Here is a 27828-nt window from a genome sequence, read left to right on the forward strand (position 1 = left end):
AAAATGCGACGATCACATTCCGATTGTAATCCTTATAATTGACACTAGGGAGCATGAAAGTACAAATGCAATGTATGTACAAGGCGACTCAAATGAATTTTATTATTTATGGTTGTATTTCAAAGAAGGAAATTAGGCGGTTCATATGTATGTATTTATATTATCAGTAACAATATTTTACAAAACAAAATATTCTTTTAAAATAAATGTTATATTTTTGATCGAAATTTATTTCACAAAATAAGTATTTAAAAAATATGATTAAAACGTAATAGCAAATGATTTATTATTTTAGGTGACCGCATTTGAAGGAAGTCAATTATATTTATTATACAAAACAATAGTAGTAAGAAAGTGAAATATTAAACTAAAATTTATAATGTCCTCAAAGTTAAGTCAGTGTTCTGTACTTGAGATAGAAGAAATTCTTGATAGGAACTCAGATTCAGATACAGAAAAGCCTATAAATGCAGTAAACAAATTACAGAAGAAAAGTGTTAGAATACAAAATACACAAAAAAATGTATTAAATGTAAGTTCATATATAAAAAATGCAAGTAATTTTGGTAAATATTTATCGAAATATGATGTTTTGTAGGGTGAAGCTACATCTTTGAAACTTAAATTAAGAAGATCTACAGAACAAAGTTTATATAAAATTCAAAGAAATTCTGAAGTTAAAGAGTCCCATCATGGGAAACAAAACGAGACTGAAGTATCCAGAGGTAGCAGAAATAGAAGACCCCCAGTGAGATTTTCCGCTTATCATTGTGATACATTACATGCAGAAAACTCTTCTCCTTCCTTGAGAAATAGAAAGAGTATTAATTATAATGAGGATAAGTTACTTATTAAATCTATTGTATCAACTATGGAAACAGAACAGAAAGTAACAAGATCAAAGGAAAATAAAAAGTCGGATGCTGCTTTTGATAGTCATAATACAGAATGTAAACCATTGAATTCAAATGTTAGAAACAAACGACATCATATTCCTTCTACAAAAGATTCCGAGGATGACAGCGATACAAATATTAAAATTATAAAAGTAAAATTAGTAACAAAACCTAATAAATCTGAATATAATCTGAAAAGTATATTAGATTATTCTCCAGAAAGAAAGAGTATGACAAGGAAATCAAATTTATTAACACCAGTACGAAAAACTGCCACTCCTAGTAAAGCAGATAAACATAAAAGAACAATTTCTAATAGTGAACAGAAAGACATTCAGAATACTAACAATGTCAATGAAGAAGATTTATCTGATATGTACAAATGTATTACAATTTCATCAACAGATAATACTCCAACTACTACACGAAAACAGAGGAAAGTAGTTTCTAACACAGTACAAAAAAATGTCGAATTTACGAATAAAAGTGACATAGAAGAAGAATACTCAACTGACTTGCATAAACGTAAGAAAGTTTCATCGGTAAAAAGGAATATTCTAACACCACAAAATCGAAATAACATAGAAAAAAGTATAGAATCACGTTTAGAAGAAACGCACTTGAGTACTCCGAAATCACGTCCAATAAAATGTAGTAATTTAACACCATCGATGCGAAAAAGAAATAGCGTTTTAATGAAACCAGCTACTCCATTGCAAGAAGCTAAGTCTAGGTTGCACGTTTGTGCTGTACCAAAGTCTTTGCCTTGCAGAGAAGAAGAGTTCAACAATATTTTCACATTTCTTAGAGGAAAATTAGAAGATAAAAGTGGCGGGTATGTTGAAAAAAGATCTACACATTCTTTAAACACTCTTAACAAACTGAAAACATTTACAGGTGCATATATATAAGCGGTGTCCCAGGGACTGGTAAAACTGCGACTGTAAATGAAGCTGTGAGGTGCTTAAAAAAGTTGATAAGTAAAGGCCAGTTAGATGATTTTGATTATGTCGAAATTAATGGTATGAAACTGACAGAGCCAAGACAAGCTTATGTACAAATCTTAAAACAATTGAACGGTAATATAGTCACTTGGGAGCAAGCATATCATGTACTTGAAAAAAGGTTTCATAGGACAAATTCAAAGATGACATTACTCCTTGTAGATGAAGTACGACTTTCATTCATAAGATAAAACTTTTGCATATAATCTTCTTACATATTACTAATACTGTTGTATTATAATAGCTCGATTTTTTGTGTACAAAACGTCAAGATGTTGTATACAATTTGTTAGATTGGCCAACAAAGGCAACAGCACAATTAGTTGTTATTACGATAGCTAACACTATGGATTTACCCGAGAGAGTTTTAATGGGTCGTGTCACATCTCGCCTAGGCTTAACTCGATTAACTTTTCAACCATACAATTACAAACAGTTACAAGAAATAGTAATGTCCAGACTTAAAGGTTTCAACGGCTTTCGGAATGAAGCTGTACAACTCGTTGCACGGTACGAGAATTATACTTTAGTTTTTTTATCAAATTTTAATTCATGAAGTGTTTACATAAACAAATGATATATTTCAGAAAAGTTTCTGCTGTATCTGGAGATGCCAGACGAGCTCTAGACATTTGTCGTCGTGCTATGGAAATTGCAGAAGCACGACATGCCGAAAATATTTCCCTCCAAGATGTGACTGAGGCTGTGTCCGAAATGATCGCCTCGGCAAAAGTACAGGCTATAAAACATTGTTCGAAAATGGAACAAATATTTTTGCAGGCAGTGTCTGCCGAAGTTACGCGGACCTCTGTCGAAGAAGTATATTTTAAAGATGCATATCGTCAGCTTGAAGCGCTATGCTCCTTTGATGGTTCGTTTATTCGTTAAATTGTTAAAAAATATAATTGCATTTTGATTGCATTTATTAATTTGCGTTGCAGGTATAGAGGTACCTACCGTGACAGAAATTCTTGCCGTCTGTGCAAGATTGGGTGCTAGCCGGTTATTAATATGCGAACACTCAAGAAACGATATATATCAAAAAATTTTATTGAACGTTTCCATAGACGATATTCACTACGCTATACACGAGCTCAATTTACATTCAGAATAAGAAACATAATTTTTTTGAAGCAAATGTATTTTTATGCGTGACTGATGTGTTCTAAACAGTGCCTTAAATATATTAGATAATTTTATCGATGATCTATTTTCTACTCGATTGTAATTTTTATTAACGAATTTTGTAACATAGAGTATCTACAGTTCGATTAAATTTTATAATAAAACAAGATATTTTTTAAAATTGTTACTGTTGCACGGAGAACACTTTTCGTATAACGATAATGTTTATTAATAGTAATCGACATAATTATCAATATATATTGGTGAATTATGTAACTCGATGAAATTTTATATTCTATTATTAAGCAATGTGCAAGTACATCTTGAAGCTGAATTCCGTCGAACCGAATTCAGTTTTGAAGTTATGATTAACGAAGATGTCGAGGAAGAAGTTCTTGCGCTTTACAAAAATGAAAGGTGGGAGGATATCGTTAACTTAGATTGTACCTTAAGCGAATTAGATAAGAACAAATTATTTTGGGTGCTACCCACTATCAACGATTTGCAATGGATGAAAGATATAATTGATAAATACAATATAGTTGGATTAGCAAGCATAGGATGTGGATGTGGATTGTTCGAGTGGTTGTTTCAAAAATATTCTGGTAAGTTTATGTCTATGTACGTACATAATTATGTAATATTGCCATTTATAAGTTTTGTTGGACTGCTTGTTTAAGGTTTGAACGTAATCGGTATAGAGTTGGATCACTCGTGGTGGCGCAGTAAATATTCTCCACCTTTATTTTTAGAGAATATGATTTTCGTTCGTGGAAACAGTACGAAAATTTATCTACCAGAAAATTACGCTCTTCTTTTTTGTTATTTTAACAACGGACCAGCGTTTTGTAATTATATCGAGAATTATAAAGGAAATCTTCTTTTTATCGTTGGACCCAAAGATGGTCAAAATCGTTCGACGGATCCAATGCCTTTCGATGCAAAATTTAACAAATATGGCTGGAAGTTAATAAGTTATAAAAACCTAGAACGGACAAATGATTGCGTTGCAGTCTATAGTAAATAATTTTCGTTAATAATTTATGGTATAATGCTACTTTAATTAAAATATGATATCAAGCAACTTTCATCGAAAAAAGAAAGAAAATAAAATAATTAAGACCAATTTATTAATTTCTAATATCAATAAAACCGAATTGAAATAATATGTATCTCGAAAAATATAATTTTGAATACTGCTTTGAAGTTGCCTTCGAGAATCGAAATTATTCGATTGTCGAGCTGTCACTAATATCGATACTTGCAGAAGGAGTTTACAGTCTCATCGAATTCGGTGGAACCTTGAATTCGAGTGTCAATATTATTAATGCTAGTAGCTGTGATTATATTGATAATTTAGAAACATGTCAACAAATAATGATATTAATTCTTTGAAGGATGAAAACGAAAAGAATAAACTCAAAGTGCATTGTACGTTTTGTCCGTCAGAGATGCTCAATATTGGTGCGGCTCGACTAGTAAATATTCAGGTGATTTCTTAAATCAAACAGTTGATTGAAAAGGTTAATTGTTACCGCAAATGATATTCTGAAAAATTTGTGCAGTCGATAAAGTGTCTTCAACTTTAATAACGAATACAATATAATGTTTGTGTTCGATCAAACTTAACCTCAAAGTTTGTTTATTTTGTGCCTTTTTGTTGAGTAGATTTCTTTCTAATTATTAGAACAAAGTAATCGAAACTCTAGGATGTAAGTTGACTAAAGTGTATAATATTTTAGTTTAATTTACCCTATGTGCACTGTAAGGGAGAGGACGAAGGTGATCAACAAGAATCGATAACAGATTATTGGCTGGTGGACGACATATACACGTTTGAAAATATTGGTGTATCTCATACGGTGGACAATGTAAAATACCTGGCATGCGCGGACTGCGAAAGAGGTCCTGTCGGATGGCACGATCTCTCAACAAAGAAGTCTTATATCGCGTTAAGTAGAGTTAAACACGAATGATTTATAAATAAAGTTATTTTTTAATTTTATGGAAATCATGACTCGATTCATTTAATCTAAGTTGTTAGATTAAACAGAAGCAGACAGAAGCAGAGAATCTGAAGAAGCTTGGAGGAAGAACGCACGTTGCTGTTTAAGTTGATAATTTAATATTTAATCACGTACGTTACAAACACAGCCGATAAATCAGATAATCAATCGTCGTTACGATATAATAATTAATAAATTACGCTTACGATTAGAAATGGTTTATCAATGTACTTAATACGTATACATTCCTGTGAATCAATTTTATCATAATGTATTTGATGTTTTTATCGCGACTATTTGGTCGCAAAAATGTTTATGCGCTGTGCATATCGGCATAATTATTTTATGTGACGTGTTGAACGCGTGAATAATATCTAAGTGTACATACTTATAGGTGTATTTGTACATGGATATAAATCAATGCCTTTCTTTTAAAAAAATGATATCGATATTTGAATTTCGCATCTTCGATGTATTTGAGAAAATGTAAATAAGAAACAATGTCATTAAAGTCTCGTCGAATTAATTCTTCGATATTTCTTCAAGATCAGAATAACTTTGTATGGCACTGTACTTAATTGCTGATCGCATAATTTGTTAATCGATTTATTCCTCGGTTACTTTATTTGTTCCATTTATCGAATTACTTGAAGAAGAAAATTTGCTCTCGATACAAATATATCGTGTATACATATACATATACATACATATACGTATACGCGTATACGTATGCATTTGCAAAGCGCTTTCAAAAGACTCAATTACAATTAATCGTTAAGTATGTTCTAATTGTTCTCAATTCGCTTAAAATATTGCAAAAATAGTCGCGTGTTCGTTTCGAACGGTATGCCACGATCACGATTTCAATTACATCACAGTTTTCTTTATTTTTACCTCATTTTTTGTTACCGGTGAAACTTCCTACGTTTCGTCGAAGCTTCACTCTCTTTACCGTATTATTACCAAACGTTCGAATCGAACGAAACATAATACGTATGCGGATGGCAGTCGAGTATGCAACAATTGTAACGACTGTAACGATGTACAAAGTTAACGCGTCGACTGCTTACGAATTAAAATTATCAATACAGGGTGTCTCACAAGTAGTCCCTGAAATGAGGACGTGATTCTGAATAAGACTTTCCTTTGTAAAAATGGAAATTGAGGTTTTGTTTTTGAATTATTTACGCGCGCTCAGTTGCTAATTCGAAGCTGCCGCCCTCGCGTGTGCGCGCGCAACCGCAACGACTGCGCACGCGCAACTCGCGCTCCGACTGGCCCGCGTTTTTCTTTAATAATTCAAAAACTAAGCTTCGCACCCCATTTTCGCAAAGGAAAATCTTGTTCAGAATTACCTACGCTAGCTGTGAAACACCCCGTACAATTCGAAATAGCAAATTTAATTTATTTTCGGCAACTTAGCAGTCGACGCGTTAACCGAAACGATGAGAGCGGGTAAACGCAACGGTCGCATCCCAATAACAATGATAGAAATTTCGGATCAAGAATCGTGAATTAACAGACAAATTAACGATACAACGACAGAGCAGGAGAGCTTGCAGTAAAAATGATAACGTGTCGATAAATATTAGAACGGTGAACATTCGATCAACGACGCATATTCTACTTATACTATGCTACGAGAATGTCTTTTGTTCAAAACTGCATACTTGAACGTATCATCTGGGTAGTAGCGTTTAAGGCTCGCCTAAATACGATTTTCGAACCCGTTATCATTTTAGATTCACTTTTGCGCATCGTTCGATACATAAACGTAGCCATTGTAACAAGCGAATTAACCGGCACCATATATGTATATATCTATATATGAATTTCCGTGTATCGGTATGTACATGTATATTAATACGTTCACGTAATTAGCAGAATCTGTGCTTTCTACCCGTGCCTTTGGTAGACGCAGTGAAAAGGTACAAAAATAAGAATAGAATCGGATAGACTAGAGAATCGGACAAATATATGTATATATATAATATGTATACGTATTTATGGACGTTTATGTTATAGTAGAAATCCGAAAGTCGTCGCTAATTGTCGAACAGTAATATTTTTCCTTTCATTAATACTTTTAAATCGAAGACAAGTAGCGAGCATAGATTTCGGACGTTACTCGAACATACACGCGAACCTACGTATTTTACTTTTCTTTCTGTCTTTCGTAAAAGATCATTCGACCGAATCTCTTCGGCTACAGTAGCGTATTTGCCTACTCGCTAAAAGACCGTGCCGAGGCACGCTCTTCAGCTACCCTCGAGCAATTCTAAATTGTCGATTTAATGGCACTCTGAATGGTTCTAGGTTCTCCTCGTTTCCTTTTCGTTCAGACGAGAAAGAATAAGCGTAATCAAATTCGTCGCGTTCAACGGAACAGGTATTGCACGCTGTGCTTCGGAAGATACGAGTAAGCTAACATAAATCGACGATCAGCGCGAGTTTCATCGAAACGTATTTTTTTCTCGGGAACGAAGCAACGAAAGCGTTTTAATATCGAACACGGTGCTTCAGATTAAAAACTGTGCAAACTCGCGTGATTTAAATTCGATTAGTGCGAAAATTACTCTTCGACGTTTCGAGGAAACGTGTCTTTTTCCTCTGTGCCTCTCAAACTTCGGCCTTGAAGCCTATTCTTCCTTTATTTAAATAGAAGTTTATTCAAATTCGCCTTGCACACCGATAGCGTCGTATATAATCGTTATTTTCCCCCTTTCGGAATTTAACGAATCTGCGTGTACAGCGTCCGAAGGTTAGTCACGTTAAGGGTGAACTTTCAAACGCGTTCTACGAGTTACGCGTTCTTGGATGACTTTAAGCGACTAGAAAGGTAAAGCCGGTTAAAACCGTTGAGAAATTCGAGGATTCACCTTCGTTTCGATCGTGAAACCGTAATTATGAAACTAGGTAAAAAGATTATCTTGTCGAATAACAATTTAAAAAATACAAAGATAATGTTAGAATAAAAGTACGATCGATGAGTAAAACGAAGGATCCTCGCGCAAAGGTGCAACTAATTACATGATTTAGGATTACGTGTCTTGGTCCGTGGCGTATTTAAACGTTAACGAGGTTATCAACGCACCCTATCATCTAAACGACTGCTGGCACGCGTATAAAACTCTTTTTCATCGACTTCGAACCAAACCCGGTCAATTCCGACCGAGTTGGGACGGTCGAAAAAAATTTTCTTCAAGATTTTTAGTTCAAGGAAATAAACAGTGCTGGATCTCTAAGGAGTTTGGAAACCTTTTTCGACCGACCAGTAGATCTACGGCAATATTCGTTGTGTCGATTACGCGTTAATCGCGAAGATACTCGGGAGAAGCTTATACGATCATCGTACACGTACGATCATCTACGAGCCTAATCGTAATAAATATAGCGATCGTCGATGTCCAAAAGGATCGATATTCTTCTTTCGACGATAAGTAGCGTGACAGCGGATATAATTATAGAAAATTCCGATTACTCTAGACGTTCGTCCTCGTGCGATTTTGAAACTTTGAGCGAAATCGTAAAACTCGTCTCTGTTGCTCGATGAAAACATCGAGGTAATGCGAACCGCCATTTTGGTCTAAATATTGCTGAGGTATTAAGGTGGTTGTATCATGAACGTTTAGTAGCACTTTACTGATATTTCAAGATCGCTTTTCTTCACTTTTTTTTTATTTTTACGAGCTCTGATATTTCGAAATACCTTTATTCTTCTTTTATCGGGGAGTATTCAAAATGGCTGCCTTTATTATTTCTGTATTTTTATGATGTTTGTTAGATGCTTAAGTTTACGCAAAATGCATTAAATGTAACGTTGAAAAAGCACTTGGAGGTAGGTTTTTAATTTACAACTCGAGTTAAGTTAAAAAAAATGATTCTTTACCGGTGAATATTCAAAATGGCTGCCTTTATTCTTACTGTATTTTTATGATGTTTGTTAGATGGTTAAGTTTACGCAAAATGCATTTAATATAATATTGATAAAGCACTTGGAGGTAGGTTTTTAATTTACAACTCGAGTTAAGTTAAAAAAAATGATTCTTTACCGGTGAATATTCAAAATGGCTGCCTTTCTTCATTCTTCTTGTATTTTTACCATGTTTGTTGAATGGTTAACTACACCCAAAATGCATTTAATATGTAACATAACGTGGAAAAAGCACTTGGAGATACGTTTTTAATTTGTAACTCGAGTTGAATTAACAAAAATGATTCTTCACCGGTGAATATTCAAAATGGCTGACTTTCTTCATTTTTCCTGTATTTTTACGAGCCTTAAATAGTTAACTATATCCAAAATGTATTTAATATAACAAGGAAAAAATACTTGTTGGAGGTACATTTTTAATTTGTAACTCGAGTTGAATTAAAAAAAATGATCATATAACCGTAATAATTCAAAATGGCTGCCTTTCTTTGTTTTTCCTTTATTCTTACGAGCCTTGTTAAATAGTTAACTATACCCAAAATATATTTAATATAACAAGGAAAAAATACTTGTTGGAGATACATTTTTAATTTGTAACTCGAGTTGAATTAAAAAAAATGATCATATAACCTTAATATTTCAAAATGGCTGCCTTTCTTCATTTTTCCTGTATTTTTACGAGCCTTGTTAAATAGTTAACTATACCCAAAATATATTTAATATAACAAGGAAAGAATACTTGTTGGAGATACATTTTTAATTTGTAACTCGAGTTGAATTAAAAAAAATGATCATTTAACCTTAATATTTCAAAATGGCTGCCTTTCTTCATTCTTCCTGAATTTTTACGAGTCTTGCTAAATAGTTAACTATACCTAAAATGTATTTAATATAACAAGGAAAAAGTACTTGTTGGAGGTACATTTTTAATTTGTATCTCGAGTTGAATTAAAAAAAATGATTATTTAACCTTAATATTTCAAAATGGCTGACTTTCTTCATTCTTCCTATATTTTTACAAGTCTTGCTAAATAGTTAACTATACTCAAAATGTATTTAATATAACAAGGAAAAAATACTTGTTGGAGGTACATTTTTAATTTGTAACTCGAGTTGAATTAAAAAAAATGATCATTTAATCGTAATATTTCAAAATGGCTACCTTTCTTTGTTTTTCCTGTATTTTTACGAACCTTGTTAAATAATTAACTATACCCAAAATGTATTTAATATAACAAGGAAAAAATACTTGTTGGAGGTACATTTTTAATTTGTAACTCGAGTTGAATTAAAAAAAATGATCATTTAACCATAATATTTCAAAATGGCTGCCTTTCTTCATTCTTCCTATATTTTTACGAGCCTTGTTAAATAGTTAACTATACCCAAAATGTATTTAATATAACATGAAAAAAATACTTGTTGGAGGTACATTTTTAATTTGTAACTTGAGTTGAATTAAAAAAAATGATCATTTAATCGTAATATTTCAAAATGGCTACCTTTCTTTGTTTTTCCTGTATTTTTACGAACCTTGTTAAATAATTAACTATACCCAAAATGTATTTAATATAACAAGGAAAAAATACTTGTTGGAGGTACATTTTTAATTTGTAACTCGAGTTGAATTAAAAAAAATGATCATTTAACCGTAATATTTCAAAATGGCTGCCTTTCTTCATTTTTCCTGAATTTTTACGAGCCTTGTTAAACTGGTTAACTATACCAAAAATGAATGTAATAAGTATGTTAAGTTGTACGAAAGCATCGTGTGACACATTTAGGTGTCCTAACAGTGACCTTGACAGATACAACCACCTTAAGTGGCTCGATCGATAAAAATCATCGTGCCTTGGCCTTGTTTCGTTCCGACTCCCAGTGTTTTTCGGCCATCTCCGTGTAATCTTACCGATAACGTACGATAAGAATTAATGCTTACGAATAGCAATAACGACATAGTACGATAGCAGCGGTATTTAGTAACAGTGGTAATAAGAATTATCTCTCGTTCTCTCTCATTCTCTCTTAACAGTAACGATAACAGTAAGAGTAATGATCATAATTAATAAGACTAACGATGACCGAAACGCAAACAGTAATTAACGATCGATGATAACAATGACAGACTTCTAAAGGTACATTCGGAGAAACGTCGAATATGTCAGTTCTCGAATGACTTCCTAAAACATTTTTTTCATCTTTTTCACAAGTTTCAAGCGTTACTTTCCACGTTTCGATAAAATCGCGAAACTACCTACGGTTCGATACTTTGGTATTTCTACGTTCCTCCATGGGCACTTTGTTTGATCTAAATCGCAAGCTTTACCCGTAATACGTTTGAACTTCCCCCTGCACTTTTTTGTCCGAAGCCGATCTTTTTTACTGACTCTACTTTAAAAAAGTTCTCGGGACGTTGAATTTTAGAAGAAGAAAGAAACGATCGAATATTTATTGAAACGATTTTATAAAAATATGTCCCGAGACCGTGCACGTAGTGCGTTAGAGTCGAAAGCGGTTGTCAACAATAGTACGGAAATAACCATTGGCCGAATAGCGAATTTAGCAGGTTTACGCTTACTTTCGATCCCGACTGTACGCGTAACGCGGAATACCTACCGAAAAAGCTTCGATGAAACGACGATTGATTAACCAAATTTGCGTATACACGTACCCGCGGGTGTATACGTAGATACGTGTATACGTATATTTATATTTGTTTCTTTTTGTACAGCGGAATCGCGTGGCCTGCTCCCGAACGTTCTCTCGAAGGTCTAAGGAGTAAGTTGCGATCACGTTGATCTCGATTACAACGCAAATCGGCAAGACACGAAAAGAAAGGTCGATCGTTAAGTAGAAGGCGGAATCACGAGTTAGCGATTTCATGGACGACACTTGCATCGACCTTCTCTCTAACTTGTATAGTCGTGAGATTACGAGCGTAACGTTTTCTTAAGTAGATAAATTTGATTTGTTTCAGCTAGCATAAGTTGTTTAGAAGCACCCTCGAATCAGCGACGCGATTATTAGAAGAAAGAAAAAAGCGAAGGAACGAACGTTTAGCCTCTTTCCGGTCTCTCTTCCCCGGCGCTGCGCTGCGAGAGCGGTTCTAAACGAGCTTTATCGGACCAACATTTTCGAGATTTATCACATGCGAGAGACGAAGAGGCGAATCCCCAGATTCGAAGTCCTTTTCTCGAAGCTAAAGCAACTTTCTAAAGCTTCGCTTTTACTTGCTCTTTTCTTTTATCGGTTGTCAGTCGACATTTCTATGGGATACCTTTTCTCGATTTTACTCGGTTTAGTTCCACCGTTCGCGCACTATCCTTTCACCGTACTTTCGCGAGCTTTACGTCCGTATATTCCCGATTTCGAATTCGCCGACTAAGATCGCAACGATTCGGGATACGGAGGATCGACGATCTACGAGCTGCCTTTGTAGTGGATGAAGAAGAACGTGAGGAACATGAAATAGGCGACCGGAAAGGTAATTCTTGCTATCACGTCGATCGTCTTTGCCACTCTTATGGGATGCGGTGGTTCCTTTTTTCTTAGCTGAAACAAACGTCTCTTGAAAGTTATTTCTCTTTCGATTTTTAACTTTTCATTTCCTAATCGAATGTCGTTTAATCCGATGTCTACAATGTCTCTACATGGACCAGATTGTTGGCCACTTAATTTTAATATTTACTTTGCCTCATTTATTATTTCTTTAATAAATTCTTTTAATATAATAATCAGATAAATTGGCATATATTTATTGAACCTGACAGTCACACATTTTGTCAGGAATAAATATATGTTTAATAAAGTCGAATTTCGGGAGCTGTTCGAGGCAGATGATGTAAACAAGATGGCCGCCAATAATCGTACGATACTACGTTAAGGAGATATCATGTTTTAAATATTTGTAATTTATTGAACTTGTCAGTTAGGTATTTTGTCAGCAATAAATACGTGTTTAATAAAGTTGAATTATAGAAAATGTTTGAGGCAGATATTATAAACAAGATGGACGTCAATAATCGTACGATACTGCGTTAATATTAATATCATACTATAAACGATTATAATTTATTGAATCTGACAGTCAGATATTTTGTCAGCAATTGAGGTGTTACTGTATTATAAACGTTTATAATTTATTGAACTTGTCAGTCAGGTATTTTATCAGCAATAAATAAATGTTCAATAAAGTTAAATTTAAAAAAAAATGTTTGAGGCAGATACTACAAACAAGATGGCCGCCAACAATCATACGATACTGTGTTAATATTATTATCATACTATAAACGTTTATAATTTATTGAACCTAACAGTTAGATATTTTATCAGCAATAAATACAAGTTTAATAAAGTTCAATTTTAAAAAAATGTTTGTGGCAGATATTATAAACAAGATGGCCGTCAATAATCGTACAATACTGTGTTAATATTATAATCATACTATAAACGTTTATAATTTATTGAACCTAACAGTCAGATATTTTATCAGCAATAAATACAAGTTTAATAAAGTTCAATTTTAAAAGAATGTTTGAGGCAGATACTATAAACAAGATGGCCGCCAATAATCATATAATACTGTGTTAATATTATTATCATACTATAAACGTTTATAATTTATTGAACCTAACAGTCAGATATTTTATCAGCAATAAATAAATGTTTAATAAAGTTGAATTTTAGAAAATGTTTGAGGCAGATACTATAAACAAGATGGCCGTCAACAATCATACGATATTGCGTTAAGGGATGATCATACTATAAACGTTTATAATTTATTGAACTTGACAGTCAGGTATTTTATCAGCAATAAATACATGTTTAATAAAGACGAATTTTAGAAAATGTTTGAGACAGACAGTATAAACAAGATGGCCGTAAACGCAGCGTATTCTTTAGACAATAGGGTTTATCGCGTAGGTCGATTCAGTACGACATCCAATTAGGACGCAGCATAACAGTATCAGGAAGCTAGAGGTTTCGAGGCGAACAGTTAATTAACATACCTCGGCGGTGCATCCGTTGGTAGTGGTGTGCGTGCAAGGGTTGGGTCCACAGTTGGTACAGGTGACGATCTCGTTCGGTCCCGTGGTAGCTCCGGTCGGTGGACCACCCTCTCGCTTCTTTTTACCCTGCGACAGGGTCTCCGTAGAAGAAACTTATATTCTTACGATCATTCGTGCAAACAACGATCCATCCTTCGACCAATTTCTCCCCCTTCGTCCTTTATTTATTTCTCTTTTATTCGGTGACCGATATATCGAAGGTCGAGAGAAACGAACAATAACGAATCTACTTCTTCGTTTTCTCATTCTCGCGGTTTCTCGTTCGGTTCAATTGTTTTCCAGGGATATTTAGTTTGGATGGGTTGGACATGGCTTCCACTTCTAAACGATAATTGATCGCTCGAGATGACAAGCGTAAAGTAAGTTAAGCGTGATGAAGGCTTTTGATCGAGGCGGACAAGCGTACAGGCGTGAGAATTCCGGAAATTCGCGAGCAGACACATCGGCCACCGTTCTTCCTCCAATTACGTTAATACAAGGTGATACTCCCTCGACTCTTCCTATTTTCATACATGTCCTTACTATAATACAAATTTTATTCGTTGTATCAACTCTTAAAGAGTAGTCGATATACAATATAATGTATGAGCTAACATTATAGAGTAGTCGATATACAATATAATGTTTGATCTAACAATATAGAGTAGTTGACATACAATATAATGTATGAACTAACAATATAGAGTAGTTGACATACAATATAATGTATGAGCTAACATTATAGAGTAGTCGATATACAATATAATGTATGATCTAACATTATAGAGTAGTCGATATACAATATAATGTATGAGCTAACAATATAGAGTAGTCGACGTACAATATAATGTATGAGCAAACATTATAGAGTAGTTGACATACAATATAATGTATGAGCTAACATTATAGAGTAGTCGACATACAATATAATGTATGAGCTAACATTATAGAGTAGTTGACATACAATATAATGTATGAGCTAACATTATAGAGTAGTCGACATACAATATAATGAGTGATCCAACAATATAGAGTAGTTGATACACAATATAATGTGTGATCCAACAATATAGAGTACTTGACATACAATATAATGTGTGATCCAACAATATAGAATCATCGATATACAATATAATGTATGAGCTAACATTATAGAGTAGTCGACATACAATATAATGTATGAGCAAACATTATAGAGTAGTTGACATACAATATAATGTATGAGCTAACATTATAGAATAGTCGACATACAATATAATGTATGAGCTAACAATATAGAGTAGTCGATATACAATATAATGTATGATCGAACATTATAGAGTAGTCGACATACAATATAATGTATGATCGAACATTATAGAGTAGTCCACATACAATATAATGTATGAGCTAACATTATAGAGTAGTCGACATACAATATAATGTGTGATTCTACAATATAGAGTAGTCGACATACAATATAATTTGTGATCCAGCAATATAGAGTAGTCGACATACATTATAATGTCTGATCCAACATTAGAGTAGTCGACATACAATATAATGTATGATCCAACAATATAGAGTACTCGACATACAATATAATGTATGATCCAACAATATAGAGTAGTCGACATACAATATAATACGTGATAAGTTCGTAACGTTTTGACATTTTCTTTTTTTTACACCGACATTTTGCAATTTGCAAGGAGTTATAATATTCATTCGATAGAGCTCTTTCTGCTCTACAAAACTGTGTTAATAAACGTTGTGTGAAAAGTTTTTCCAGTAGTTTCATTCGTTATTACTATTGAGGCTCAGAAATGGAATATCCAGCAGGTAAAAATTATCACTTTCGACACCTGCTCTTCTTCGCTTTCCATCGCGGCGAAAAAGCTGCTGAAGCAGCCCGGGATATTTGCAATGTATACGGAGAAGTTGTCATAGGTGAGTCGACAGCAAGGGAATGGTTTGCAAAATTCAAAAATGGCGATTTTAACGTCGAAAACTCCGCCCCGGAGCGGAAGACCTGAGTTCGACGAAGAGCGTCTCCGAGAACTTGTGAAGCAGGATGGTCCTCAAACTAGTCGTGAATTGGTCGAAAAAATAAACTGTGACCACAGAACTATTCTCAATCATCTCCATTCAATGGGATTTGTCGAAAAATCGGGAGCCTGGGTGCATCACGAAGTGAACGCTGCGAACTTGCCCAACCTTAGGTTGAATTTTGCAAACCATTTCCGTACTGTCGACTCACCTACGACACCTCCGTATACATTACAAACATCCCGGCCTGTTTCAGCAACTTTTCACAACTTTTTGGTCGCGAAGAAAAGCGAACAAGAGCAGGCGTCGAAATTGCTGCTTTTTACCTTCTTGATATTCCATTTCTGAGCCTCAATAGTAATAACGAAACTACTGAAAAAACGATTAACACAGTTTTGTAGAGCAGAAAGAGCTCTATCGATTATAACCTCTTGCAAATTGCAAAATATCGCTGTAAAAAAAAGGAAAATGTCAAAACGCTGCGAACTTATTCCCCAACTTAATATAATGAACGATCTAACACAGAGTAGTCGACAGAGTATCACCGATCAGAGAAAACTGGTAACAGGCGTTTGATCGAAAAGCGAATCGTTGTTTCTGTTAACGACGCACGTCGTATATGGACCAACGTTATCGTGCCTCTGCGTAACTTACGAATTTACATGCCGTTAACATCTACGTTTAACACCACGCATCGGATTCGGACCACTCGAGGTCCCGATTCCGACGCGAACGTACTTTAATAGCAACTGTACATTTGAGTCATCGTTGCGACGAAATCTTTCCTCGAACCACAGGTTCGCACAAACGTTTCTCGACCAACAATTTCCTTCCGGACTTTCCGCGCAGTTTAATGCACCGACGCTTTCCGGCGAACTTCGGATGAATTTACGAGTTCATTTTGAGGAACAATTTCTTTCAATTTGTAGCGACGTTTCATTAAACTGAGCGAATATTAAAAAAAATAGTTTTTTTTTTTAGAAAGGTTCTTTCCTTTCGATGTCAAGCTTATGCTACGTGTCAAGCTTCAGTCGGGGTAAGTTCAATGGCAAAAAGCGATCGTTAGTATCACAACCAAGGCATTATATATATGTATATATATCGGGATTTATAGAAAAAAAGACGGTATGTATGTATGATTCGATACGATCGATCACGATTGAAAAGGAAACAGAAATTGCACGAATGAGATGACTCGTCGCCGCGCGTTTTCTGCGTGTACCACTGTTTCGCGTTGCTCGTTTCGGTTCTCGAGCGAAACTCTAAATAGCAAGTGTCCCGAAATGATTGTCTTTTGAATGGTACTCGAGTGAAATGAATTCTCAAAGGAAAGATCGCGTTACTCGTATTATGCCCGTTCGAAAAAACGATCGAATCGAAAAAGCGCCGCTCGCAAATCAAAGGACGAGGCAATCGTACTCGGTTCGCTACTCTAATTGCCAAACCGTTCAGAAGCAAAGCATCCGCGAGGCCTACGTTTGCAGACTCGTATTCTTCGGAAACCGTGATGGTTCCTCCCTCGATCACCCTCGCCACTTCCTGCCAATGGACGTCAGCCTTCGATCCGCAAGCGATGACTCCAGCTAACGTCCGACTCGAGCAATCGCTTTCGTTGTCGACATTTTATCAAGACATTTTGTCAAAAGACATTTCATCAAGACATTTTATAAAAACATTTTATCAAGACATTTTATTAAGACATTTTATTAAGACATTTTATAAAGACATTTTATCAAGACATTTTATCAAGACATTTTATAAAGACATTTTATCAAGACATTTTATAAAGACATTTTATAAAGACATTTTGTAAAGACATTTTATAAAGACATTTTATAAAGACATTTTATCAAGACATTTTATCAAGACATTTTATAAAGACATTTTATAAAGACATTTTATCAAGACATTTTATAAAGACATTTTATCAAGACATTTTATCAAGACATTTTATGAAGACATTTTATGAAGACATTTCATGAAGACATTTCATGAAGACATTACATCAAAAGATATTTCATGAAGACATTTTATCAAAAGATATTTCTTTAAGACATTTCATGAAAACATTTTATCAAAAGATATTTCTTTAAGACATTTCATGAAGAGATTTCATAAAGACATTTTATCAAAAGATATTTCTTTAAGACATTTCATGAAAAGATTTCATAAAGACATTTCATCAAAAGATATTTCTTTAAGACATTTCATGAAGACATTTCATAAAGACATTTCTTCAAAAGATATTTCTTTAGGACATTTCATAAAGACATTTCATCAAAAGATATTTCTCTAAGACATTTCATGAAGACATTTTATAAAGACATTTTGTGAAGACATTTTATAAAGACATTTTATAAAGACATTTTATCAAGACATTTTATAAAGACATTTTGTGAAGACATTTTAAAAAGATATTTTATAAAGACATTTTATAAAGGCATTTTATAAAGACATTTTATAAAGACATTTTATAAAGACATTTTATAAAGGCATTTTATAAAGACATTTTATAAAGACATTTTATAAAGACATTTTGTAAAGACATTTTGTAAAGACATTTTATAAAGGCATTTTATAAAGACATTTTGTGAAGACATTTTATGAAGAGATTTTGTAAAGACATTGAACAAAAACATTTCGAAAACGAAAGCTCTTACTCGCTCGGAGGAGAGTAACCGCTGATCCGAACGCGATTCCGTGTCCTCGCGAAAAAGTCTTAGGTAGTTGTCTCGTCGAGGCAACAAGGTACAGCGTGATCGAGCAAAAGAAACATATTCCAACGTGCTTCATGCGCGTGCAGAAATAACGCATCATGCATCGCATGCGTTGAAACGCGTTTAATACGTACGAGTTTGAGGGATCCGTCATCGAAAATTCGTGCACGAGGATTTGTCTCGAGTTGCTCCTCGTCGGACAAAGCACGAGCGGGTGCAGACTCAAAGCTATACCTTTTTAGATAGCTCGCAAAATTCTTCGTAGAGTTTGAAAGCCGCGATGAGAATTTTGCGGTAGCACCTTTGACGTTTTATTACACGGTTGCATCATTCGCGCGTGCATGCACTTGACCATGCGTTTAATTCGGAAGAACAGAGGGACAGAGGCACGGGACAGAGAAAGAGAAAGAAGAGGTGAGGAGGCAGAAAAATTTGGCACGAGCGCAGCCGGGAGTACAATGTGGGTACAATGAGAGCCGAGAGGAACGAGCCGAACAGATCGAACCTCTTTGTCGATCCTAGGATTAACAAGTCGAGCAATTTATCGTACCGTGTGGTCCAGCAAAGTTGGGGAGGATCGGTCCAACGATCCCTCTCGACTCGTTCTCGACAAACCGAGCGGCTAAAAAATCAGTTGGATCAGAGAAAGATAAGGTTTTCCGTTCTCTCGAACGAGAAAGCAAGAGAACAAGTGTCCGTGTGTTGCGACGTACGCGTGTGAGTGTACGGGTACGCGTGGACCTCGTGGATCAAGTGTGTCAGGACGCGGTTAAGACCTTGCACGTGCACGTCGTGGATTTTTCGGGGTAGAGAGAGTACCGTGAGCGAGAGATCCCTGAGAGAAATTCTTCCCCGGAGCGTCTCTCCGATTAAAAAAAACTTGCGAAACGAACGGAATCGCGGCGAGAAAGGATCACGGTGGAACGCGCGAAGTCGTGACCGCGCCCTAATGCTATGGGGGGTCTTACCAAGGGGCTGGCCAATATTATCCCTATCCTGCTGAGCACCGCTGGGAGCCGCTGCAACATCACAGACACCAAACAAAGAGACTTACTCACCAACATTTCCACACCAACCAAATTCTTACTAATCGTGTGTGTGTAACAACGTGTTTGTCTTTTTCCTCGTTATTTACTTTTTTTCTCTGTTCTTTTCTTTCGTTTCGAAAGGGGGCTTTTTCGCATCTGTTTCCTTATCGAATCTCTTTTTTTCCTCTCTTTCTGGCCATTTGCCCGTGCACTTCTATATGTACGCGGTACCGTAAAGCGGCGTTTCAAAGCGTTTCTCTCTGCGGAATTATTTCCTTCGCGCGAACCAACTGCCTCGGTTTAAATCCTTCATCGCGAATTACTCCCGTTACGTTCCGTACTCGCGGGATTTTCGCGACAAAATCGACTCAATTTTGCTCCTCGTTCCTCCTTGCTTCTTTCCCAGTTTTATCGCGAACCTAACGGCAACGTGGTCCCTGGTATTTATCGCGATCACGAACAAACAAGGACGCTAATTTGTTCGCGTATGCGTTACGAGCGCTAGTTTCTTCGTTTGCTCGAAATACAATTTTCTTATCGACGCTCTTGGTTCGAGCGGTCGTGGTAGATTTCGTTTTTCCCGCAAAAATCTGTTGTTGCGCGCGCAGCGATCTTAATGCATCGGGTGCGCGCGCAGCTACGATCTTGATGCTTTGGATGCGCGCGCAGCGATCGTACTGCATCGGGTGCGCGCGCAGTGACGATCTTGATGCTTCGGATGCGCGCGCAGCGATCGTACTGCATCGGGTGCGCGCGCAGCCACGATCTTGATACTTTGGATGCGCGCGCAGCAATCGTAGACCATTGAGTGCGCGCGCAGCGATCGTAACGCATCGAAACGCGCAAGGAAGGGAATTCGTGTACAAACGACAAAGGTATCGGATGGTGCGTCGATATCCGAGAAAGAAAAACTATATCGTTGTTTCGGGTGACAAAATGTAAGGATAAAAAAGAGAAAATAGAGAAGATTATTACAGAGAATAAGAAAAGGGGGGCAAAGAGCGTGAAACTGCCGGAGACATGCAAATACTGCAGCCTCGATCGAAATCGACGAGAGTATCGAACGTTCTCGGAACACTGTGCCGATTGTCTCTTTATTAATATATTTATTCGCCGTTCTTTCCGAGAACGTTCTGAAACGTGTGGTCGCACGAGTCTCGTCGTTGTCGTGTTGATCGAAATTGGAAAGGGATAAAAGTCGTGAGATCTTTCGGGAAAGATAGAGACACAATCAAAAAGAAACTATATAGACATAGGCGTAGTATCGAGAAATGCAGCGATTGTTAAGTAACAAACCATACCGTGTCTGTGCAATGTTCACGCCAACGAGTTCACACGTGCACGATGCGAAACGCGAATATTGAGGAATCGTTTCAGCGATTACTCGAACTGAACTACCACCCGGTACCATCGAAACCCGAACACAAACACCGAGCGAATTCTTCGTTCGTTAATTTCGCTTCGCATGACTCCGCGAGACTTCGACGCGCGTTTGCCAATCTGAGACCACATTTTCTTTCAATTATTTTTTTCTTGGACCGTACATTATTTCTGAGTTACGTATCGTATTGCGACTTCATGTACGCAAGCGTAAAAATTTGAAAAGCGTACAAATTTTGACTTAAAGAGCGAAGGAAAAGAGAGGTCCCAGAGTTTTGGCGGGAAACGCGAAGTCGAGGATTACCTGATTCGTTGCACCTGAGTATACGAAGAAACGAAGGGTTAAAGTTCCTTTTCGCGAGTACCTTTCCACGATTTAGTTCGCGCGTTTCGATCTGCTTACCTCAGTGCCACGCATCGAAACGAACAACACTTCGAACGAACGCTTCGCTCGATCAAGAACAAAGTCTTTTCCGTGTGAATCGAATGAAAGGTGCTGTGGTCGATCGTGTACTGCGAGTGTAACGTAATGTTGTTCCGAGAAAACAAAAGTGTACGGCTTTATTCGTGAAAAGTTTATTATGTTCGAAAATGATTGATCCACGAATAAAGGTATCCTGGAATCCTTCCTCCGAAGGTAAAGTGAAAAAGAAAGGTTAAAGAGCGCGACGACGTAGAAGAAAATGGGAAACGAGAAAATAACGTAAGAAAACCAAAGAGACACGGGAGCAAACGAATAAAAATGACAAGTGCTCGTAAACCGGGTAAAACGAATAACAAAGGACTCGTAAATAAACGTTCAAACGAGAAAAATAATAGGAAAGAAACTGGTAGAAAATGCAACGAGTGTCGGAAGAGAATAAAGATATGCGGGTGGTGTGGATATATCGCGGACGACGGTGAGCAAAAGTACCTGGGTGACAGGATTCTCTCCAGGACGATAGACGACGTTGTGCATCGGCCGCTTGCGACCCACGTAATTCACGCAGACGAACTCTAGCAGACTGGCGTAAATGAAGCACATGCACACGCCGTCCCACACGTTCATGGCAGTTAGGTTCGACACGACGGGCAGCGTCGACCGGAAACCGTTCGACGTGGTGAAAAAGTTGAGCATCGTTGTCACACCTGTGAACATATCGGTGACAATTTGTCTCAATTCTCTTGCTTTCTTAGAGATTGCCTTCTTTTATAGCCAACTGGTTGTCGATGTTCATAAGAATTGTACGTCTTGGGTGAAATAATTTGAAACATTTTTTAAATTGAATGTAGTATGTTGTCTATTATAAAATGATAATTAAACTTGTACATATTAGGTACTTTAATGATAAACATTTTTTAAAATGAATTTAGTATATTGTCTATTATAATATGAAAATTAAACTTGTACATATTAGGTCACTTTAATTTTAAACATTTTTTAAGATGAATGTAGTATATTGTCTATTATAATATGAAAATTAAACTTGTACATATTAGGTCACTTTAATTTTAAACATTTTTTAAAACGAATGTAGTAGATTGTCTATTATAAAATGATAATTACACTTGAATATATTAGGTACTTTAATGGTAAACATTTTTTAAAATGAATTTAGTACATTGTTTATTATAATATGAAAATTAAACTTGAATATATTAGGTACTTTAATAGTAAACATTTTTTAAAATGAATGTAGTAGATTGTCTATTATAATATGAAAATTAAACTTGAATATATTAGGTACTTTAATGTTAAACATTTTTTAAATTTAATGTAGTATGTTGTCTATTATAAAATGATAATTACACTTGAATATATTAGGTACTTTAATTTTAAACATTTTTAAAATTGAATGAAGTGCTTCGTTTATAATAAAATGATAATTGAACTTGTACATATTAGGTACTTTAATATTAAACATTTTTAAAATTGAATGAAGTACTTTATTTATAATAAAATGAAAATTAAACTTGTATATCTTGTACGTTATAATGTGAAACATCTTTAAAATTGACTGTAGTACCTTGTCTATTATAACATGAAACTTGAACTTGTACATCTTGTATGTTACGTCGTGAACAGTTTCCTAAAATAATCCTCTTCCATCTATTCCCAATTTAAGCATGTGCGAACGCATTAACATATTTTACGGTGCTACCAAGTTTTATTGTGCGATTTTTAACGCGTTGCACGACTTGCGGTATGATTTTATTGCAGGTGCATGGTTATGCATTTCTCATGAGCTTTCCTCGGCATCTGCAGTTTTATAAATAATTTCGTGACACTTATAATTGAGCGAATGTGAAACATAAAGTAAAGAATGATGAAAATTTTATTGGTGACGTATTTTTAAATTGGAAAAATAAGTGTGAAATCTGTACGATGATGAGAAAGAGAATGACCTAAGGACGCTTTAGGTGTAGTAGTACGAGTCAACGATCGGCGAGTCGGACGGTGAATGTAGACTGATTGCATCTTTACCTTCTCTACTGTGTATGATGCCATTCGTAGAAATTTCGATATAAAATTACTTCGATAGAATTGCGTGTTAATAAATTAAGTATTTAAAGTCACTTTTTAACTTTGACTCGACTCAATTTGACTTCAATGATGTTGTATGATGAGGGGTTGAGTCCATTATAAATGAGACTCGTAGGGGGTTAAAAATTAATTTGCGCTTATGGTAATCCAACGCGTAGTAACTCAGCGCGTAGTAACCCAGCGTGTGGATATCTAGCGCGTAATAATCCAGCGCGTAGATATTCAACGCGTAGTAATGCAACGCGTGGTAATTCTACGCGTAGTAATGCAACGTATGGTAGTCCTACGCGTAGTAATCTAACGCATAGTAATGCAACGCGTGGCTGTTCTACGCGTAGTAATGCAACGTGTGGTAATCCAACGCGTGGTAATCCAACGCGTAGTAATCCAGCGTGTGGATATCCAGCGCGTAGTAATCCAGCGCGTGGTAATCCAACGCGTAGTAATGCAACGCGTGGTAATTCTACGCGTAGTAATCCAGCGCGTGGATATCCAGCGCGTAGTAATCCAGCGCGTGGTAATCCAACGCGTAGTAATGCAACGCGTGGTAATTCTACGCGTAGTAATCCAGCGCGTGGATATCCAGCGCGTAGTAATCCAGCGCGTGGTAATCCAACGCGTAGTAATGCAACGCGTGGTAATTCTACGCGTAGTAATCCAGCGCGTGGATATTCAACGCGTAGTAATGCAACGCGTGGTAATTCTACGCGTGGTAATCCAGCGCGTAGTAATCTAACGCGTAGTAACCCAGCGCGTAGTAACCCAGCGTGTGGATATCTAGCGCGTAGATATTCAACGCGTAGTAATGTAACGCGTGGTAATCCAACGCGTAGTAATCTAACGCATAGTAATGCAACGCGTAGTAATCTAACGCATAGTAATGCAACGCGTGGCTGTTCTACGCGTAGTAATGCAACGTGTGGTAATCTAACGCGTAGTAATCTAACGCGTAGTAATAAATAAATTAATTTGCGTGTATACATCCATTTGTAAGAATTTTACTTTGTACCAAGTTACACTCCCTAGTACGAAGTTGCACTGCTTCGAATTTCCACACGAAAACAGTTAAAAAGAGTAAAAAATAGCTTACCGATCATTACTCGCGCTGGCACGGCGTTCCATTCGAGCCAGAAGGTAATGAAGGAGCTGGTCACCAGAATAATTCCCGGGATGAAGACCGTCGTGAAATAGAAGGCACGATCTCGCGTGAAAATCAGATCCACCTTCAGGCAGCTGTAGTTACCTATCGTGCGTCACAATCGTTATCATCGCGTCTCTGCGTCCGCGCATACAGCGAGGGATTAAAGCGGCTAGCAATTATTACGAGAAATCGTGTGGCAACTTTAATCGTCAAATTATTTTCCCAGATTCTATTGTTCCTGTTTTAATCGTCGAGTTTCGTCTGACGACGATGGTACCGTTCCTATATTTTAATCCTATAAAACCCTACCCGTGGCTCTTTCTCGAGCGAATAAAAATAATTGAAAAAAGAGAAAAGGAACAAGACACAGTCGCGTCGCCAACTTTCCGCAATGAAGCTCCACATTCGCGAAAGCGGTTTCAAGCCGAGCTAGATACGTGAATGTCTAATAGGTCGATAGTTTTGGGAACAGGGACCTTTAAATCGAACGAGAGATCTTTCATTCTTTGGAAAAGGTACTTGTCTGCTTTAAATTTTTTGATGGAAATCGCTTTCTTCAAATATTTATTTCACATCGAATCATTTTATGCATTGGTTGATGATTTTTGCATTGGTTGTGCTGAAAAATGATGTGGACGTGAATTAAAAGTGGAGAGTCGCACTTTGTTATCGGATATTTTGTTCAGTGACGGCCATTTTGTTCAATGACGGCCATCTTGTTCAACGACGACCATTTTGTTCAATGACAGCCATCTTGTTCAACGACGACCATTTTGTTCAATGACGGCCGTCTTATTTAATGGCGGCCTTCTTGTTTAACGACGGCCATCTTGTTTAACGACGGCCATCTTGTTTAACGACGGCCATCTTGATCAACGACGACCATTTTGTTCAACGACGACCATTTTGTTCAATGACGGCCGTCTTATTTAAGGACGGCCTTCTTGTTTAACGACGGCCATCTTGTTTAACGACGGCCATCTTGTTTAACGACGGCCATCTTTATTAACGACGGCCATCTTGATCAACGACAGCCATCTTGTTTTCATTAGCAACTGTCCCAATCTTGCACCGTCCAAATCTTTATTAAACATGCGATATTTATTGCTGTTTAAATATCTGACTAATTGTGGTGAAGTTTTGTACTCACCAGTAGAATTAACCACAGCTAACGTGAACAAAATGGCCGTAAACAAGATGGCCAAACAGGTACGACTCCAGTTCAATAATCGTCCACGATCCAAGTTAAACGACGGACAAATACCTTCGAATAGCACGTTCGAACGATTGCATTCTGAAAATCGTCAGCATCGTAATTGATCGGCTAGAAACGAGGGAATTCGGGAGAGGCGTAGAATAGATGGTAAACGCGTGCAGCAGATCGATCGAAATTCGACGATTGGATGAAAATTGTTGAATTCCTTTTTGTGGCGTTCAAAGTGAACCAAAAAAAATATAGAAAAAAATAAAGAGACAACTGGGAATATAATGAAGCAGAAGCGAAGCGCAGGCTAAATGAACGTTTGTCTCCGAGCCACGTTCAGCAAATAATAGTCGAATTCGGGAGTGACGCGTGGGAGAACGCTAATTACGATTTGCACAGACTCGAAAAACTATCGAAACGTTATTTCGAGCGAACTCGCTCGCTAATGACGCGTTTGCAGAGTTTTTTGGAGTTCGATATCGATTCTCGTTTATCTCGTAATAAGAATATTAACAAACGTTTCGATGTGGAAACGTTTTACCGAGTCTGTGCACGTACACTCAAAATATACTAATCTCTCGTAACATTCTACACGCTAGACGCGTTCCATCAAGCGATTAACAATCCCTTTTCCCTATAACTTATTGGAGCAAAAGCAACCCTAGAGGCTGAAATTTTTAATCACTTGACAGAGTTTTAATAGTTATGGTCCTTCGACCCTCTGCACCAATCATCTACGCTACAGTTTTCCACTTTGCGAGCCTTTTCGAGTTTTCTCATCCGTGCTAGGATTCCCTGTCGTCGGACGTCTTCTTCACGGTTCGTATACCCTCGAAACTACGCGACGCCCCGTCCGGGGCAACAATTTCGTCTTGGTCGACTAAGGGTAACCGTGGCTGTCCGACAACACGTTGTTTCCCAAATTCCATCTACGAATCCTTTTGCTGTCAAGTTAAACTACCGATGAACTAACAAATTCTTCGCTGCTATATACAGGGTGTAGGTGTAGTTTATAGGTCCTTGAAATGGAAGGTAGCTGATTCTGAATAAAATTTCCCTTTGCGGAAACAGGATTTGAAGCTTAGTTTCTGAATTATTAAACCTTCTGTGCCATTTATTTAACGGACGCGTCAGTCAAGACTAATTCAGGGTTATAACTTTAAAACGAACAAGGAAAATTCAAATATTGTAACTATTTTATATACAGAGATACTTGATAATGTAACTTATAGAGGGACCTAAATTTCAAGTTGTAGAGTATTCAAAATTTGAGTAAGGTTCGTCACATTTGAGCTGTAAGTGCGTAAAACTTGTCAAAGTACGGGAAGAGGTTAAAGAAAAACGCGGGTTAATTAGAGCGCAAGGATTGCGCATGCGCAGACGCTAGAACGGCAGCTTCGGATAACGCGTAGTTATACAACGCATAGTAATCCAACGTGTAGTAATGTAACGCGTAGTATGGTAAGGTTGCTCAAATAGTACCCCCTAAGAAAAAACAATGAGTATTTAGTAAATATTTGCTATTCGATTCTAGTGTAAATATTGTTTTTATTCATTAGAACAACTCTGAACAATCTTTGTGTTGTCATAAAAATTAATCCTGATGCAGCTGTAGTAGCCATAACACTCCAAATATAGAACAGGTACGACTTAAGCAACCTTACCCTAATGCAACGCGTAGTAATGCAACGCGTGGTAATTCTACGCGTAGTAATGCAACGTGTGGTAATCCAGCGCGTAGTAATCCAACACGTAGTAACCCAGCGTGTGGATATCCCACGCGTAGTAATCCA

The 27828-nt window shown here is 36.6% G+C and overlaps 4 protein-coding genes across 23 annotated transcripts in view; 3 read left to right on the forward strand and 1 right to left on the reverse strand.

The window, feature by feature from the left end:
* Nucleotides 1-7: 7 nt before the first annotated feature.
* Orc1 (origin recognition complex subunit 1) lies at nt 8-3208 on the forward strand. The gene is made up of 7 exons (XM_003705892.3): nt 8-147; nt 296-532; nt 599-1731; nt 1794-2067; nt 2145-2410; nt 2488-2771; nt 2842-3208. The coding sequence occupies exons 2-7, from the start codon at nt 380-382 to the stop codon at nt 3012-3014; spliced, it is 2283 nt and encodes a 760-aa protein (XP_003705940.2). The 5' UTR covers nt 8-147; nt 296-379; the 3' UTR covers nt 3015-3208.
* Nucleotides 3209-3305: 97 nt separating this feature from the next.
* On the forward strand, nt 3306-4052 carry LOC105663327 (uncharacterized). The gene is made up of 2 exons (XM_012291424.2): nt 3306-3630; nt 3706-4052. The coding sequence occupies exons 1-2, from the start codon at nt 3306-3308 to the stop codon at nt 4050-4052; spliced, it is 672 nt and encodes a 223-aa protein (XP_012146814.1).
* Nucleotides 4053-4240: 188 nt separating this feature from the next.
* Nucleotides 4241-5036, forward strand: strat (RAB interacting factor STRAT). 2 transcript variants are annotated; one of them, XM_003705946.3, is made up of 2 exons: nt 4241-4515; nt 4768-5036. In XM_003705946.3, the coding sequence occupies exons 1-2, from the start codon at nt 4390-4392 to the stop codon at nt 4999-5001; spliced, it is 360 nt and encodes a 119-aa protein (XP_003705994.1). In that variant the 5' UTR covers nt 4241-4389; the 3' UTR covers nt 5002-5036. The 2 variants fall into 2 exon arrangements, with proteins under 2 accessions (XP_003705994.1, XP_012146816.1); XM_012291426.2 differs by having other exon boundaries at nt 4795-5036.
* Nucleotides 5037-5127: 91 nt separating this feature from the next.
* The window catches only part of pHCl-1 (pH-sensitive chloride channel 1), a 90434-nt gene continuing 67733 nt past the window's right edge, over nt 5128-27828 (reverse strand). For 7 of the 19 annotated variants that reach the window (XM_076538902.1, XM_076538899.1, XM_076538892.1 and 4 more), the window contains 6 exons: nt 24781-24933; nt 22080-22294; nt 19727-19777; nt 19309-19380; nt 13975-14091; nt 5128-12517 (listed from right to left, as the gene is read on the reverse strand). In XM_076538902.1, coding sequence (XP_076395017.1) covers nt 12386-12517; nt 13975-14091; nt 19309-19380; nt 19727-19777; nt 22080-22294; nt 24781-24933 — 740 coding nt within the window. In that variant the 3' untranslated portion in view covers nt 5128-12385. Of the gene's footprint in view, nt 12518-13974; nt 14113-19308; nt 19381-19726; nt 19778-22079; nt 22295-24780; nt 24934-27828 lie in introns of all 19 variants that reach the window. The other 12 variants (XM_003705948.3, XM_003705950.3, XM_076538901.1 and 9 more) reach the window with 5 other exon arrangements.

The sequence above is a fragment of the Megachile rotundata genome, chromosome 13 (genome assembly GCF_050947335.1).
Source record: "Megachile rotundata isolate GNS110a chromosome 13, iyMegRotu1, whole genome shotgun sequence".
NCBI lineage: Eukaryota > Metazoa > Arthropoda > Insecta > Hymenoptera > Megachilidae > Megachile > Megachile rotundata.